Source organism: Notamacropus eugenii, chromosome 3 (assembly GCF_028372415.1).
Source record: "Notamacropus eugenii isolate mMacEug1 chromosome 3, mMacEug1.pri_v2, whole genome shotgun sequence".
Lineage (NCBI taxonomy): Eukaryota > Metazoa > Chordata > Mammalia > Diprotodontia > Macropodidae > Notamacropus > Notamacropus eugenii.
Genome location: NC_092874.1, coordinates 208,704,577 through 208,720,916, shown reverse-complemented (window position 1 = coordinate 208,720,916; position 16,340 = coordinate 208,704,577). Strand labels below are relative to the sequence as shown.

Here is a 16,340-nt window from a genome sequence, read left to right as displayed (position 1 = left end):
CGCCAGTAAATGAGAGAAAGACAGTCAGACACAGACACAGACACAGAGGCAGAAAGACAAAGGCAAAGACACTTTTTTCTTTTTTTTTTTTTTGGCCTTTCTAGTCCCTGTGCAAAATGAATGCTTAATACAGGCTTGTTGGTTTGACTTGAAATATATATATTCTTTTCTCCTTGAAACTTCTTCTCACGGTATTAATGACCTCCAGGATACATTCCCCTCCCTGGGATTGTCTGACATTTTTCTTGTTTTTTTTACCCATCTGGTGTCCTTCTTAGTCTCCTTTGCTGGATCTTCACCCATGACACTCTCACTCACTCTAGTGACATCTCCTTGTTATTTCCAGTTTACCCTGCATATAGCTTACCTTGCATATATTTGCTTTAACAGTGTCTGTTTCATTAGATTGTAAATTCCTTGAGGGCAGGGACTGTCTTCTGCCTCATTTTGTGTCCTCAGCACTTAGCACAATATTTGGTATATAGTAGGTACTCAATAAATTTTTATTTATTAGTTGATCATCCTTCATCTTGATGATCATTTGACCCCTCTATAGTTACATTAAATGGACTTTCTCGTTCATTCTCTTCCTGCTGGACTTTTTTTCTGAGAGGTATAGAAATTATTTATTTGTATAAGGATCCGTTTATATTGCAACTTTTCCAAGGATATTGATTCAATTAATTTTTAGTACACTGTCTAGTGTTCCCTAAGCAAACCAACATATCATCTGTAAAAAGTGATTATTTGCTTCTTTGTACTTATTCCCTCAATTTCTTTTTATGTTACTGTTATAAATAATATATCTACCACTACACTGAATAGTAATGGACATCCACCCTTTGCATCCTTCCTTTTTATGAACTTTCTCGGAAAAATCTCATTACACTTCTTGGTGACTCTTGGTTTTAGGTTGATATTACTTATTTTAAGGAAACATCCATTTATTAGTCTGCTTTTTAGTGGTTTTTTTTCTCTTCAACAAGAATCGACTCTGTAGCGTCTAAAAAGCTTTTCTTGCATCTACTGAAACAATCATATGGTCACTTATGCTTTTAGTTTGCCTAATAGAACTTGCATGAATCCCACTTGGTCATAGTGTATAATCTTTGAGATATGTTACTGTAATCTCCTTGCTAACATTTGTTTTATAATCTCCCCACTCCCTGTCATCTTATTTGACTGTCCTTTAGATATTAAGATCATATTTTACACAGAAGGAATTTGGTAGGAGGCCTAGTTTTCCTGTTTTTTCCCCACACAACTGAATATAATATTTGAATGAATTGATATAATTCACGTAGAAATCCATTAAGTCATAAGGCATTTTAATTTTGTAGTTCATTGTTTCATTGTTCATTTTTTTGAATCCTGTATGTGTAACTAAAGAGATTTGGGGGAGCAGAACATCTTTTTTCACCTCTGCCCCTTTCCAGATGACTTAATAAACTTACAAATTTTTTTTATAGCTTTTGGTTTCTTTTTTTGCCAAAACGTTTTGACATCAGAAGTGGAATCTTTGACAGTCAGTTTGAGACACCCACAGGGCAGGACTGACTTAGATGAGATCAGTCTCTATGGTGAGATCCAGGTGAGCAAACTTAGTGATCCAGTGGAATGCAATGTTTGCTCCTTTATTTGAACTACACTAATGTAGGGGAATGTGTGACACTCTGACTCAGAATAGTCTCGGAGTAGCTTTACAACTAGTAGGTTTACAACTAGCTTAGTCAGACTTATTAGGAAATGAGGAGTCCTTTAAGATTCATTATTGAAGGACTCTGGGGGAAACACTGCCATGAGCTAAATTTGGTCATCACCACTGTCTCAATCTTTGTCTCTCTCCCCTTTTCTCTCACTGTCTTTCCCTCCACCCTCCTATGGCCATTAGAAATAAACTGGATACCTGTGTCTGGTAGTAGCCACCCTGATATCCTGGTGAGTATGGTACTGTGGTCTAGGACTCAAAGGGAGAAGGCACCAGTTGAACTACATGATGAATCTAGAGGCAATATTTTATCAGATATTTGTGGTGTGCCTTCTCATATCCTAATTTTCCTTTAGTTAACTGAGTGACTGTGATGAACAGTTCACCTAATATCAGTCCTACAACTATTCACTAAGGATAAGCCCAGCTTAATGAGGGATGCTGTAATGTATACAAGTCAAATAAACTGTGGGCCACAGTTGGGTGTTTATGGATGAAACACTTTTACTCCAGCAGTAGGAACCCACTTTTTCTTACCTTATGTGATCCTCAGGGAAATGTGTTGTGTCATGTCTGGTGTTATTTGTATATACTACTAGATCGAATAATTCTAAGGGGGAAATGCAGTGGAACACAAAGACTAGTGGGGAAAAAATTCAGAAAGGGAGTTTAGAATGGTGGGTGAAGAAGTTTAATCAAGTTTCATATTTGAAAAAGTTTCTGATGATAAATTTTTCTTCTCAAAGGCCAGAGATTTATTCCCACTTCAGACTTTTAGCTCAAGATAAGACTTTAAGAATTTTTTTAAAAAAGGAAAAAGAAAAAAAAAAACACTTCAAGATACTTTCTCTCTGTTATTTCAACCCTAGTCAGATTGGGGTTCAAGTCATCAAGTTAGACTAGCAATGAAAGGAAATCATTTTCCTGTTTTGAAGAAACATATGGCATTATGAACTAATTAAAGAGCAAATTTGTAATTGAAATATAGCATCTTTACTGTAAATTTCCAAAAAATAGTCTAAATATTTTGGAAAATGCTGAAATATTTTGAGGAGATGAGAAAGAGAAACAACCACTTTAGAAGTGAGCTAATTTAAAGCAGTGCACTATATAAATTCTGATGCCAGCCACTAATGGTCTTTGGAAAGCTAAGATTTTGAACGAAATTATTTGTGATTGTAAATCAAAACAAAATTATATTATGACCCACTTAAAGTGAGATGATCACAATGCTTTACCCTCTTTAGTTTGATCATACTTTAAGAAAAAAGGTCAATTGGCATTTGGCGCTAAGGTGATGTACTTACAAACAACGTGAACAAAAACTAAGAGTGTGAGTACTCTATACTGCTCTTTAGAATGGGTTTTGTATGAAATACCAAATTGATAGATGATGAAATGATTTTTCATTGTAATATGATTCATAAATGCATTAGACCAAAGGGATAAGTTAAAAAAACCATGATACTGATTATGTTTTTTTTAGGTTTACAAGTTTATTTTATTAAGAGTGGTTTTTATTTCCTTATTTTGATTTGATAGATTGTTATTTGATAGACTGCTTGGCCATTGATTATTAAGATCATGAAACACATCTGGAATAGTAAGTATTGAAGTTACATTTTCTTTATTACAGACAGATATCATATTTGAAGATTTTATTTTTGCCTTAGGGATTACCTCAGACATAGGTATTGTCAGTTGCAAGGCTTACAGTAGATAGAGTTCTTCTGGGTTTTGAGTGATTATTTGTGTGTAGTCAAACACTGTGATTTTTAAAAAAAATAATTTCTAGTGATTGATGTCTCCTCTAGGATGGATTTAAACCAAAAAATGATTGCTTATGTGTGTGTATACGTGTGTGGCGTGTGTGTATGTTTGTGTGTGATTGTCTTTGTTTTGTAGTCTAGAGTAGTGGCAAAGTACATTCCAGAAGAGTTACAGAAATTACTGCAATCATGGTGGATATGACAGCAACTGGGATGAAATTGCAAAGAACTGAAGGAGACTTCCATTACTAGGAGAGTTAATCAATACTACTATATAGATGGAGAAGTAAAGAATTTATCCATGAGAGTTGAGGAAGTTAAAGAATTGAGCAGTTAGAATGCTGGATTGGATATCAACATACATGATGAATGGTAAGATTTGAGGAAAGAGGAAGACTGTGAATCAGATACTAGTTGTAGTACAATTTCTCTGAGTAAAGATTACCTTCCTTCAGAAAAAGTGGATAATACTTGCACTACTGCAAGAAAAGTGCTTGATGAACTTTGAAATGCTACATAAATGTGTACCATTATGTCTATGTTACCGGCAGAGCTCATAATAGAATAACGATCTTTAACCTATGCCTTGGTGTAGGTTTACCCATGGTGCATGGCTAATCAAACTACTAAATTTAATTTCCATGAAAATTAACTGAGTGTAAACTATTCCTTTGAGAGAACAGCAGTGCCTCAGGGCCATAAATCTTCTGAATCAGAACTTCATTAATATTCATCATTGAAAGGATAGTTGGGATGTTCCTGATATCTAAAAGGGAGAAACATACATGTATAAGTCATTTATGCATTAAAGAAATCTCTCCAACACACCAACTCCAACAACCTACCTCCCCCAAACCCATCCTCTTCACACGTATCAGTTACCAGATTAAGAAATGGAAACTTTGTAGTGTTTTGTTTTCTTTGGCCCATGTATCAAAACACTGCATGAGGGCTCAGATATAGATCCCTCTTGCCTTGGGTTCATACAGGATTTGTTAAATTTGCTTAAACAAAAAACATTTCTGAGATACAAGACTAATTAATGGGTGGTATAATGGACCTGGCAAAGGAAATGAAAAATCACTCCAGTATCTTTGCTGAGAAAACTTCAAACAGGATTGCAAAGTATCAGAAATGACTGAACAACCTGAACAATAAAACATAATGGACCCTGGCTGTGGAATCAAAAACGTTGCATCCAAGTTCTGGATCTCAGTTCTTGACTCAGAAGCTCAATTTCCTCTACTTTAAAAGGGAGACTAATACATTTTAGACTACTTGTTTAACAGAATAATTACAAGGCTTACTTGAGACTATGAGTACAAAGAACTTTGAAATCATAAAAGATTACAAAAATGTCAACAGTTATTATTGAGAAGGACCATATGACAAGGGATATTTGGAAGGGATGGATTTAGGAAACTGAAGCCGAGAGAGGGGAAGTGAGCTCCTCTGAGTCAAACTGGTGGGAAGCAGCAGGGAGAGGAATCAAGTTGAAATTCAGTGCCTTTCCCATGATACTTCTCTCACTGCCTCCATACACCATGGCTTACCTTTATCTACATCAATCAACAAAGCAGCCTTTGTTCCCACAGCATGTAGGGAATTTAGAGCAGGAAAAGTATTGTCGTGGTCTTTGACCAGGCTCTAATACAAACTCCATTAAATTGGGATTGTTTTTACGGAACCAGAAAGAGGAGATATTCCAAGGCATTCAATAGCATAGTAAATATTCTACTATGCAGCAAGTCAGTCAATAAGCATTTTCTACACTTAGTATATGTAAGGCACTATGCTAAGCAATGGGGATACAAAGAAATGCAAAGCACAGTCTCTGCCCTTGAAGAGCATAGAATCTAATGGGTGAGACTGCAAGGAAACAAATGTGTAAAACAAACTATACACATAAAATAATCCAAAGAGGGAAGGCGTTAGAATTCAGAGGGATTGGGAGAGGCTCCTTGGAGAAGGTAGAATTCTACTTGGCACTTGAAGAAAGCCGTGAAACTAGGGCACAGAGGTGAGAGGGAGGGTATTCCAAGAATGGAAGAGAGTCAAAGAAACCACCCAGAGTTGTAAGATGGCATGCCTCGTTCATAAAAAAGCAAGGAGACCAGTGTCACCAGACTGAGGAGTGCATGGCAAGGAGGAAAGTGTGAGAAAAGTGGCAAGGTGGGGGAAGGGAGGCTATGCAGAACTTTAAATGCCAAACAGAAAATTGCTTATTTCCCTCTGGAGATGATAGGAAGCCATGAGGGTTTGTTAGGTGACTTTTGTTAGGTGACTTAACAGAGAATGGTTGCGAATGGGGAGACATTTAAGGCAGACTGACTCAACCAAAATCCTATTGATATGATTCAGGTATGAGGTGAAGAGGGCCTGCACCACAGAGGTGGTAGTATGAGAGGAAAGAAGGCAGCATATGCAAAAGATGTTGCAAAGGTAAAATCAATAGGCCTTGACAAAAGATTGAATAGGAGAAGGAGTTGTGTGAGAGATCGTGAGGAATCAAGGATGACACCTAGGCTCTAAGACTTGGGGCAGGGAGATAGCAATGTCCTTGAGGGTAATAGGAGAAGTTTGGGTGTGGGCAGTGTATGCAGGAAAGATAATGAGTTCAATTTTAGACATGAAATATGAGGTTTCAAAGATAGAAGACAGAGAATCCTAAGATACATACCATGCTTACTTTAATGACCATGTTTATATAAATTCCCAAAAACCCTAGGTTAACATGGGAAGTCACCTAATCAGAATAAATGCAGTCATGGGAAGGAGTGTGAGGCTTCTCTGAACCTCACTTCCTGAGGAATGATAAAGGAGTACAAGAAATCTTATAGGAAATGGGTTTGGAGGAAGTCACACTCAGTTTTCTTCATCTATTCTTGAATGCCTGTAACTATACCCTTCCACAGTAACATTAAAGAGTGATGCTCTAGTGCTCATCGTCACAGAATCCAGGACCTAGTTAGGGCACCCCTCAGGCCTCATTTGGACTCCTTAAAAATCATCTATTCCAAAGCCTTTTCGTCTAGTTTTTCTAAGAAACTGAGATTCAGAGAGGATAAGGGACATGTTCATTGTCTCATAGCTAGTAGGCATCAGAGACACAATTAGAACCTACATTTCCACATAAAGTACTGCTCTGGTTGTATGGCAGAAGATTGGGTATTGAATGTGGAAGAAAATGACCTGTTGTGCATGAAAATCATAACAAAATCCATTATGAAAATATATTTTTTTCTCTTATACTATAAAAACAGAGACAGGAGAACTACATAGAGAAGTGAACAGTCACAGATGAGGGTAGACAAATGACTGAAACTGCAAATGCCTTATTGCAATTTTACCCTGGAGTCTCAATTACTGAAAATGTTTTTGTTAGACTTGGCCCAGAGTAAGGGCATAGGAAAGATCCAGAGTGATGCTTCAGATAAAAGGAAGAGTAGATTTGATGACTATTATAAAACATTATGCTTGGTAAATTTATAACTTCTCTGTGTAGGACTTGAAAAAGAACTTCTTCCTCTAAAATGCTGCCCCATGTCCATACAGTCACAGAACTCAAAGATAGAAAGTAAGATGCTAAGAATAAATACTTACACCCTAAATTTTAAATAGCGAAAGTTTCTGTTAAGGCCATCGATGACTTTCATGTCTTCTGGAGTCAACTGAAAATCTAAGGCCTGCAGAGGAAGAGAGGCCATTATAATAAGTGGGATCTGCTTATATCACCTTAGAATGGAATAGGCAAATTAAACTGAATCTGTCACACTCTCCACTAAGACTCTTGTTCTGGTACTGCACGAGATTAGGTAACTAAAAACTATTGAAACCCTCTTGACAACCCCAGTCTTCCTGTGGGTGAAGTCACCCTTTCCTAATGCCTCCGTTTAGACTTGTAGCCCTTCTAACTTAATCTAGAAGTTTCCATTCATGAACCCCTTGAGGATTCAGGATATTGGTCCAACAGGTTCATGTTAAAAAAACCCTTTTAATTCTGCTTTTTGTAACCAAAAATTTCTTGAAATTATGGTTTCCCTTGTGACAACAAGCATGTGAATGTTTAAAGTAATATAAGTTTGCTTCTGAAAAAATTCAAAACCATCATGCACACAAAGATTTCTGTGTCTGTGTGGCTGTTACAGCAAACTGAACACTTCTGACTAAGTGCAACATGTTTTTCAAGTTTCTCAACCTTCAAGTGTCTCATCAAATTGTTTCCAAATAGCCATGGCCACAGGAATGAAAAGTGTGAGTGCAAATAGATTCTCACTAGGTGGTCAGATCATGGGCATACTCTCATTTGCATTCTACACACATCAGAGAACTCCTTCTTTGCCTTCTTCTATCATATAATTCTATCTCATCACAAATATAATCACATGATCAAGGTGCTATGAATATTTGCAAAACTAAATATTGCAGTGCAAATAAATGTCAAGCTGTTTGAAAAACATGATACCTTACAAACTGTCTTGAAACTGTCAAGGACTCTCATAAGTACTGCAGAAACAAAACTTATACTGCCTATCATTGCAGTATTAAGGATATTTTATGCCTTAAATATGTCCTCCACTTGTGATACTATACTTCAAGTCAGTAGATTTGCAGATAAAATTGTTGTCCAAACTGGGCAGTGTTTCAGAAGAATTCCTTTGAGCCTGTAGCCAGTTTGCCAGTGGGAGAAAAGAATGAAGCTATATCTAAAGAAATCCTCTCCCAACAAAAGTTAATGTAAATGTAAACATTGTTAAAATGAAGCACAATACTGCTCTTTATGCACATGTATTTATCACTTAATATAGTGTTTGCTATTAGTCAGTAGAAAAGGTAGTCTTTTATATAATAGCTAGGTATTTGATTTTGTCAATTAGTTGGTGGCTAAAAATTTTAAATAAACCAATCACTTTCAATTATTTCTTTCTTTATTTTAAGTTTTCAAGAATCATTTCCATAAAATTTTGAGTTCCCCATCTCTCTCCTCCTCCCACCCCAAAACTCTGAGCATTCTGGTTACCCCTTCCTCCAATCTGCCCTCCTTTCTAACACCCCTTCCTTCCCTTATTCCTGTCTTCTCTTTTGTTCTGTAGGGCAAGATAAATTTCTATATCCCTTCACCTGTATTTCTTATTTACCAATTGTATACAAAAGCATTTCTCAACATTTGTTCCTAAAACTTTGAGTTCCAACTTCTCTTCCTTCCTCCCTCCCCACCCTTCCCCACTGAGAAGGCATGCATTTCAATATAGGCTATGTATGTGTAGTTTTGCAAATGACTTCCATAATAGTCATGTTGTGTAAGACTAACTAAATTTCCCTCCATCCTATACTACTTCCTCTTTCTTCTATTCTCTTTTTTGACCTTATCCCTCCCCAAGTGTGTTTACTTCTAATTGCTCCCTATTCCCATTTGCTTTCCCTTCCACCAGACCCCCACCTTACTTATCCCCTTCTCCCCAGCTTTCCTGTAGTATAAGATAGGTTTTCATACCAAATTGAGTGTGTATGTTATTCCTTCCTTCAGCCACATGTGCTGAGAGTAAGCTTCACTTTTTCCCTCTTTCACCTCCCCTCTTTTCCTATCCATTGAAAAAGCTTTTTCTTGTCTCCTTTATGAGAGATAATTTGCCCCATTCCATTTCTCCCTTTCTCCTCCCAATATATTCCTCTCTTTCACCCTTTAATCTTATTTCTTAGATATCATCCCTTCTTATTAAACTCACCCTGTGCTCTTTGAATATATATATATATATATATATATATATATATATATATATATATATATATATATATGCATGTATGTAAGTGGGAGGGACAAAGACAAAATGGTGGAGTAGAAAGATGCACATACTTTAGCTTTTCCCACGCAGTTCATGAAGTACCTGTAAAGAATGACTCAACAATCTTGGGGAGGGAGGGGAGAGTGAGAGGGAGAAAATTTGGAATTTATGGAAGTGGTTGTTAAAAACTGAAAAGAAATAAATTAATAAATTTGGAGGAAAAAAAAAAAGAATGACTCAACAAGTTCTAGAGCAGGAGAAGCCACTGAACGACACAGTGAAGGAGATTTCCAGCCCAGGGTGACCTGGAAGGCTGACCAGAAAGGTCTATCACACTGGACTCAGAGCAGAGTGCAGCCTAGCCTTGGCCATGCAGCACTTGGAAGAGCAGGACCAGAGTAGGCATTGGCGGCAGAATTCCCAGCAGCAGTGGACATTCCCAGATCCTTCCACACACACACATCAAAACAGCTTCAAAGGTCAGTGAGAAGGCTTTTTCAGCTGGATGAGAAGGGAGCAGGTTCCTCCCCTAATCCCGGCCCCAGGTAGTGAAGGAGGAGGTGGCATCAGCAGTGGCAGCAGCAGCGTCCATTTGTGAAGCCCTCACCCTAAAGGCTCTGGGGCAATGCTGAAAAAAATAACACCTTCAAAAATAAGCTAACTCAATTGTCAAAAGAGGTTCAAAAAACCAATGAGAAGAATGCTTTAAAAAGCAGAATTAGTCAAATGGAAAAAGAATTTCAAACGCTCACTGAAGAAAATAGTTGTTTAAAAATGGGAATGAAAGCTAATGTCTTTATAAGAAAACAAGAAATTACAAAACAAAACCAAAAGCATGAAGAAATGGAAGTTAATGGAAAATATCTCGTTGGAGAAACAACTGATCTGGAAAGCAGATCCAGGAGAAACAATTTAAAAATTATGTGACTACCTGAAAGCCAAAAGAGCCTGGACATATCTTTCATGAAATTATCATGGAAAACTGCCCCGATATTCTAGAAAAAGAGGGCAAAATAAATATTGAAAGAATCTACCAATCACCTCCTGAAAGAGATCTGAAAAGAGAAATTCCTAGGAACATTGTAGCCAAATTCCAGAGTTCCCAGGTCAAGGAGAAAATATTGCAAGCAACGAGAATGCACAATTCGAGTACTGTGGAAATACAGTCAAGATAACACAGGATCTCACAGGTTCTATGTTAAGGGATCAAAAGGCTTGGAATATGATATTGCAGAAGTCAAAGGAACTAGGATTAAAATCAAGAAGCACCTACTCAGTGAAACTGAGTATAATATTTCAAGGGAGAATTAGTTATTCCATGAAAGAGTACTTTCAAGCATTCTTGATGAAAAGACCAGAGTTGAAGAGAAAATATGACTTTCAAAAACAAGAATCAAGAGATACATGAAAAGGTGAACAGGAAAGAGAAATCCCAAGGGACTTACTAAAGTTACTACAGGAAAAGATAATATTTTTAACTCTTGAAATTTTTCTCAGTATCTGGGTAATGGGTGGGATTATACACACACATACGCACATACACACACACATAAAGACAGAGAAAGGGAGAGAGAGAGAGAGAGAGAGAGAGAGAGAGAGAGAGAGAGAGAGAGAGAGAGAGAGAGAGAGTGTGTGTGTGTGTACAGGGTGAGTTGAATAGGAAGGGATCATTTCTAAGCAAATGACCTTCAATCTTACAAGCAAGATATATTGTAAAATTCTTCTACCATTTTTTGCCACACTATTTATGGGAGGAAACATTTTCACTTTATTCTTATTCTAAGTTATAATACAGAATAAAGTTGATGTGGAAACAGCTTTAAGATTGTGTTTATCCTTTTGTTGAGTCAAGTGTTATAAAGCTCAGTTCAAATAAAATTAAGTTTACATATGATTATGTTAGTTCAAACATATTCCAAGTTGTAACATATTTCATGTGCTATTCATACACAACAAATTCGGTAAAAGAAATTTAATAAGAAGTATTGTAGATAATTGCAGGATATCAGGTCTTACTTGAACAAATCTTAAAAAATCTTAGCTAATATCCCACACAGAATTCACAATTATACTTAGAGTTTATTTTGTATTTAGAGTATTCATAATTATGGGTAGAATAAAATTACATTTTATAATTACATAATGGAAATTGCCATTTGGAGGTTTTTGTGTAAAACTTATCACTGTTATTTTAACCATTTAATAAATACATCTAAAACAGTATTATGAACAGGATATTAAATTACCCTGGTGGCTCACAACATATTGTAAGTTGTTGTTGGACACAATTTGGGGAACAAAAAAGTTGGAACCCACTGCCTTACTCAACACTTACACAATGTGAGAAGTAAATATTCCTGAAGCATCCTTGTACTTATTTATTCTCTTTTCTCTAATGCTATTGCTTTAACTCCTTTGTTCTGGCTTTAAAGGTGTTAGGAGTGTGAAAATGATACCTCTATTCGTGAGGGTTGTTACCCAAAGTGAGAATTTATAGAGTATTTTAAAAAAATCATCATGACTCCCTCTCATATAACTACCATGCCTCCTAAACCATGCCCTCTATTAAAATTCAAGCTAAAAGGTTCTATGCCCTCTACCCAGTTCTCCTCCTTCATCACATAACAACCTCAAAACCCTGGTCCTCATTGCACTCCATAAAAACAGATAATTTAGCAAAGAATCAACAACATTTAAGATGAATTATTTTATCTCTTAACCTTACTACTAATTAAAACAGAAGATGGCAGAGTAAGGCAGGAACTCATTGAAACTCTCCCAAATTCACCTCTAAACAATAATAAAATAATACCCCAAATGAATTTTAAAGGTTCAGAACAAATAAAATGGTAAGGTGAAAAAAACTCTCCGGGATAAAATGACTTAGAAAGTTAGCAGGAAAGGTTTATTTTACAGGTAAAGGGGAAACAGAGGCCAGACAATCCAGAAGTAAGACACAGAGCCCAGGCACAGGTCAGTGTGCAAGTGTCCAAGGCCAGGACGAACAGCCCCTGGGTAACAGTTCAGAGACTTCACACCTCCAGTAAAACAGACCAGTGGTGAGGTCCCTCTCTCCTAGCATAAAAAGCTTGGGATAGTGTCCCCTCCACCCTAGGTACAGAGTCCAACAATATAGTCACAAAAAATCTCAGAAGAGTCACTAAATATACTAGTAAATGAGCAAAAAAACAAACAAAAAAAATAACCTGACCACAGAAAGTTACTATGGTGACAGGGAAGATGAAAATACAAACTCAGAAAAAGACAATGATGTTAAAACACCTACACACAAAGACTCAAAGAAAAAATCTGAAATTGGTCTCAAGCCTAAAGAGAACTCCTACATGTCCAAAAAGAACTGCTGGAAGAACTTTAAAAGATTTTTAAAAGCTAACTAAGAAAGGTAGAAGAAAAAACTGAAAAATAATAGAGAGTGATGCAAAAGAATTATGAAAAACATCAACTACTTGGTAGAGGAAGCACAGAAAAGAGAAAAAGTTGTACAAAAATTGACTGAGGAAAGCAACTCCTTCAAAAGAAATGGTCAAAGGGAAAAGGAGGGACAAAAGCTAACTGAAGAGGATTATTGCTTAAAAATTAGAATTGGGCAAGTAGAAGCCAATGACTCCATGAAACATCAGTAGTCTATCAAACGAAAGAATGAAAAAATAGAAGAAAATATGAAATGTATCATTGGAAAAACATGTGACCTGGAAAATAGATTCAAGACAGAGAATTGAAAACAATTGAAACTGCAATTTCAAAACAGAGCATGAACATTATATTTCAAGAAATTATTGAGTAAAACTGTCCTGATATCCTAGAACCAGAAGTGAAAAGAGAAATTGAAAGAATCTACCAGTCACCTCCTGAAAGAAATCCCCAAATGAAACTCCTAGAAATATTATAACCACATTCCAGAATTCCCAGGTCAAGGAAATGATAGTTCAACCAGCCAGAAAGAAAGAACCGAAATATTGTGGAGCCATAGTCAGAATTATATAGGATTTAGCAGCTTCTACATCAAAGGATTTGAGGACTTGTAATTTGATATTTCAGTAGGCAAAGGAGGTAGGATCACAACCAACAATCACCTATCTAGCAAAACTGAATATATAATTCTCAAAGGGTAAAGTGGATATTTAATGGAATAGAGGGCTACCAAACATTCCTGATAAAAAGATGAGAGCTTAACAGAAAATATGATTTTCAAATACAAAACTCAAGAGAAGCATAAAAAGACAAACAAATAAGAGCAAAAAATGTAAGGGATTCAATAAGGTTAAACTGGTTTCATCCCTACATGGCAAGATGATATTTGCAATTTTTAAAAACTCTGTCACTATTGGGGCAATTATCAGGAGCACACATAGAGGTTGTGGGCATAAGCTGATTTTGATAACATAATAGTTTTTTAAAAACCACCAAAAAAACTAAAACAAATTGAAGAGATGAAAAAGAGACTGGCACTGGAAGAAGAGGTATGGATCTCAGTGTGTCATTCTCTTATTAAATAAATCTTAATTGCCTTGAGGATAAAATATAAACTCCTACACAATCTGACCCCAGCTATCTTTCTCTTGATTCCTCACACACAACACTGCATCTCTTGTCTTCTTCCTTTTGTACTGGCCATTATCTATGCCTGAAATACACTCTGTCTCTTCACCTCTACCTCACAAAATCCCTTTCTTTCTTTGATATAACTCAAGTCCCAGTTTCTATTTGAGTACTTCCTGATCCCCTTAGTTGGTAATGTTCTGGCTCTGAAACTCTATGTATTTAACTACTTTGTCTGTATTCTCTTTTACATTACATATGTGCAAGGTATAATGTGAATAAATGCAAAGTAGTTATTCCAAAGTGTGTGTTCCATAAATATCACACACATTGTCTCCTCAGAAAATTGAAGTGAACAAGTAGTTTCTTGGAGATCTTTTCGGAGTAGCAGAGAATGTGCGTGAAGTCACCCTTCCTCCACCAGATTGAAGCACTGAAGTCCTCCAGACTCTTCAGGAATCACCTCCCTAAAGTCAAGCTTTCAGACTTCTCCATTTTTCATAATTTTTTCCAATATTTCATTCACCAACACCAGTGTTGGTACAACTGCTTAAACCAACTCTGCCCATGCCTCTTTACCTGAAAGTTCTCTTTGAGTCGTTTTTCATTGAAGCTCTTTGCCAAGACGACTACCCCTCGTTGAATCTGGTATCGGAGAGCAACCTGGCCTGGGGTTCGATTGTGTTTCTTGGCAATGGCTCCCAGGACTGGGTCTTCTAGGAGAAAGGGAGACTTCTCATCTACCCTGCAAGGAAAAACAAACATTTTGAGATCTGTGGTCAGGGAAATGATCACTTACATAGTAACATAGTAAATATCCTTTACGTTGCTCTAGCATTTTACAATTTTCTTTCTTTCCTTGAAACTGACCTTCGTATTTTGTTTTGCTCACAATATTCCATCTCCCTATTCCACACCATTTTCTCCAAATTTTTTGATTTATTTGTTTTCAGTTTTCAACATTCACTTCCTTAAGTTTTAGATTTTCTCACTTTCCCTCTCTACTCCCTTCCCAGATGGCTGGCAATCTTAAAAGAACTCTAAATATACATTCTTATTAAACACAATTTCACCTTAGTCACATTGCATATAAGAATTATAATGAATGGGAGAAACCATGAAAAAAATGAAATAAGAGAATAACAAAAGAGAAAATATTCTCCTTCATTCTGGGTTCTGACTCCATAGTTGTTCCTGGCTTTTTGCAACGGGAGTCCATTGGAAATGTTTTAGGCATTGCTGAGAAGGTCTAAGTCTATCAAAATCAGTACTCATACACTGTCGCTATTACTATGGATAATGTTCTCCTGGTACTGCACACTTCACTTAGCAACAGTGCATATACATCTTTCAAGTTTTTTTCTGAAGTCTGCCTGTTCATCATTTCTTACAGGACTATAGTATTCCATTGCATTCATGCACCATAACTAGTTCAGTCATTCTCCAATTGATGGACGTCCCCTTGAATTCCAGTTCTTGGTCACCAGAAAAAGAGTTGCTATAGATATTTTTGTACATGTGGGTCCTTTTTCCATTTTTATAGTCTCTTTGGAAGCAGTATTCCTGGACCAACACACATGCATATTTATATATTTTGGCTTAGTTCTGAACTGCTCTCCAGAATGGTTAGATCAGCTCACAGCTCCACCAACAATGAATTAGTGTTCCAACTCTCCCACCTTTTCTCCAATACTTGTCATTTTCCTGTGTTGTCATGTTAACCAACCTGACAGGTGTGATATGGTACCTCAGAGTTGTTTTGATTTGCATATATCTCTAATCAGTAGTGATTTAGAGCATTTTTTCATACGACTATAGGCAGTTTTAATTTCATCCTATGAAATCTACCTGTTCATATCCTTTGACCATTTATCCAATGGGGAATGACATTAATTCTTACAAGTTTGACTCTTATTTCTATTAATTTTTAAAATGAGGACTCTATCACAGATACTAATTGCAAAAATTCTTTCCAAGTTTTCTGCTTCCCTCCTTATCTTGGTTCCATTGGATTTGTTTGTGTAAATACTTTTTGAATTTACTGTAATCAAGCATTCATTTTGCACTTCCTAATGTTCTCTATCTCTTCTTTGGTCATAAATTCCTCCTTTCTCCATAAGTCTGACAGATATAATATTCCTTGCTCCATTAACTTGTTTAAAAGAAGAGTTTTTAATACCTAGATCATGGACCCATTTGGACTTTATTCTCGTATATTGTGTCAGGGGTTGGTCTACACACAGATTCTGCCACACTATTTTTCAGTTTTCCCCAGAGTTTTTGTCAAAAAGTGACTTGTTATCCCAGAAGTTGGAGTCCTGTGTTTATCAAACAGTAGATTCATATGATCACAGACTACTGTATCTTATGTATCGAACCTACTCCACTGATCTACCCCTCTATTTCTTAGTACCAAATGGTATTGATGAGTCATGCTTTGTAATACAATTTAAGATCTCCCATGACTAGGTCACCTTCTCTAGCATTTATATTCATTACTCTCCTTGATATTCTGGAGCT

The 16,340-nt window shown here is 36.4% G+C and overlaps 1 protein-coding gene across 4 annotated transcripts in view; it reads right to left on the bottom strand.

The window, feature by feature from the left end:
- Window positions 1–3,318: 3,318 nt before the first annotated feature.
- LOC140533870 (prostaglandin-E(2) 9-reductase-like) overlaps window positions 3,319–16,340 on the bottom strand; it is a 30,262-nt gene continuing 17,240 nt past the window's right edge. For 3 of the 4 annotated variants that reach the window (XM_072654206.1, XM_072654207.1, XM_072654209.1), the window contains 3 exons: window positions 14,400–14,565; window positions 7,081–7,163; window positions 3,319–4,243 (listed from right to left, as the gene is read on the bottom strand). In XM_072654206.1, the coding sequence (XP_072510307.1) occupies window positions 4,201–4,243; window positions 7,081–7,163; window positions 14,400–14,565 (292 nt within the window). In that variant the 3' untranslated portion in view covers window positions 3,319–4,200. The remainder of the gene's footprint in view (window positions 4,244–7,080; window positions 7,164–14,399; window positions 14,566–16,340) is intronic. The other variant, XM_072654208.1, reaches the window with a different exon arrangement.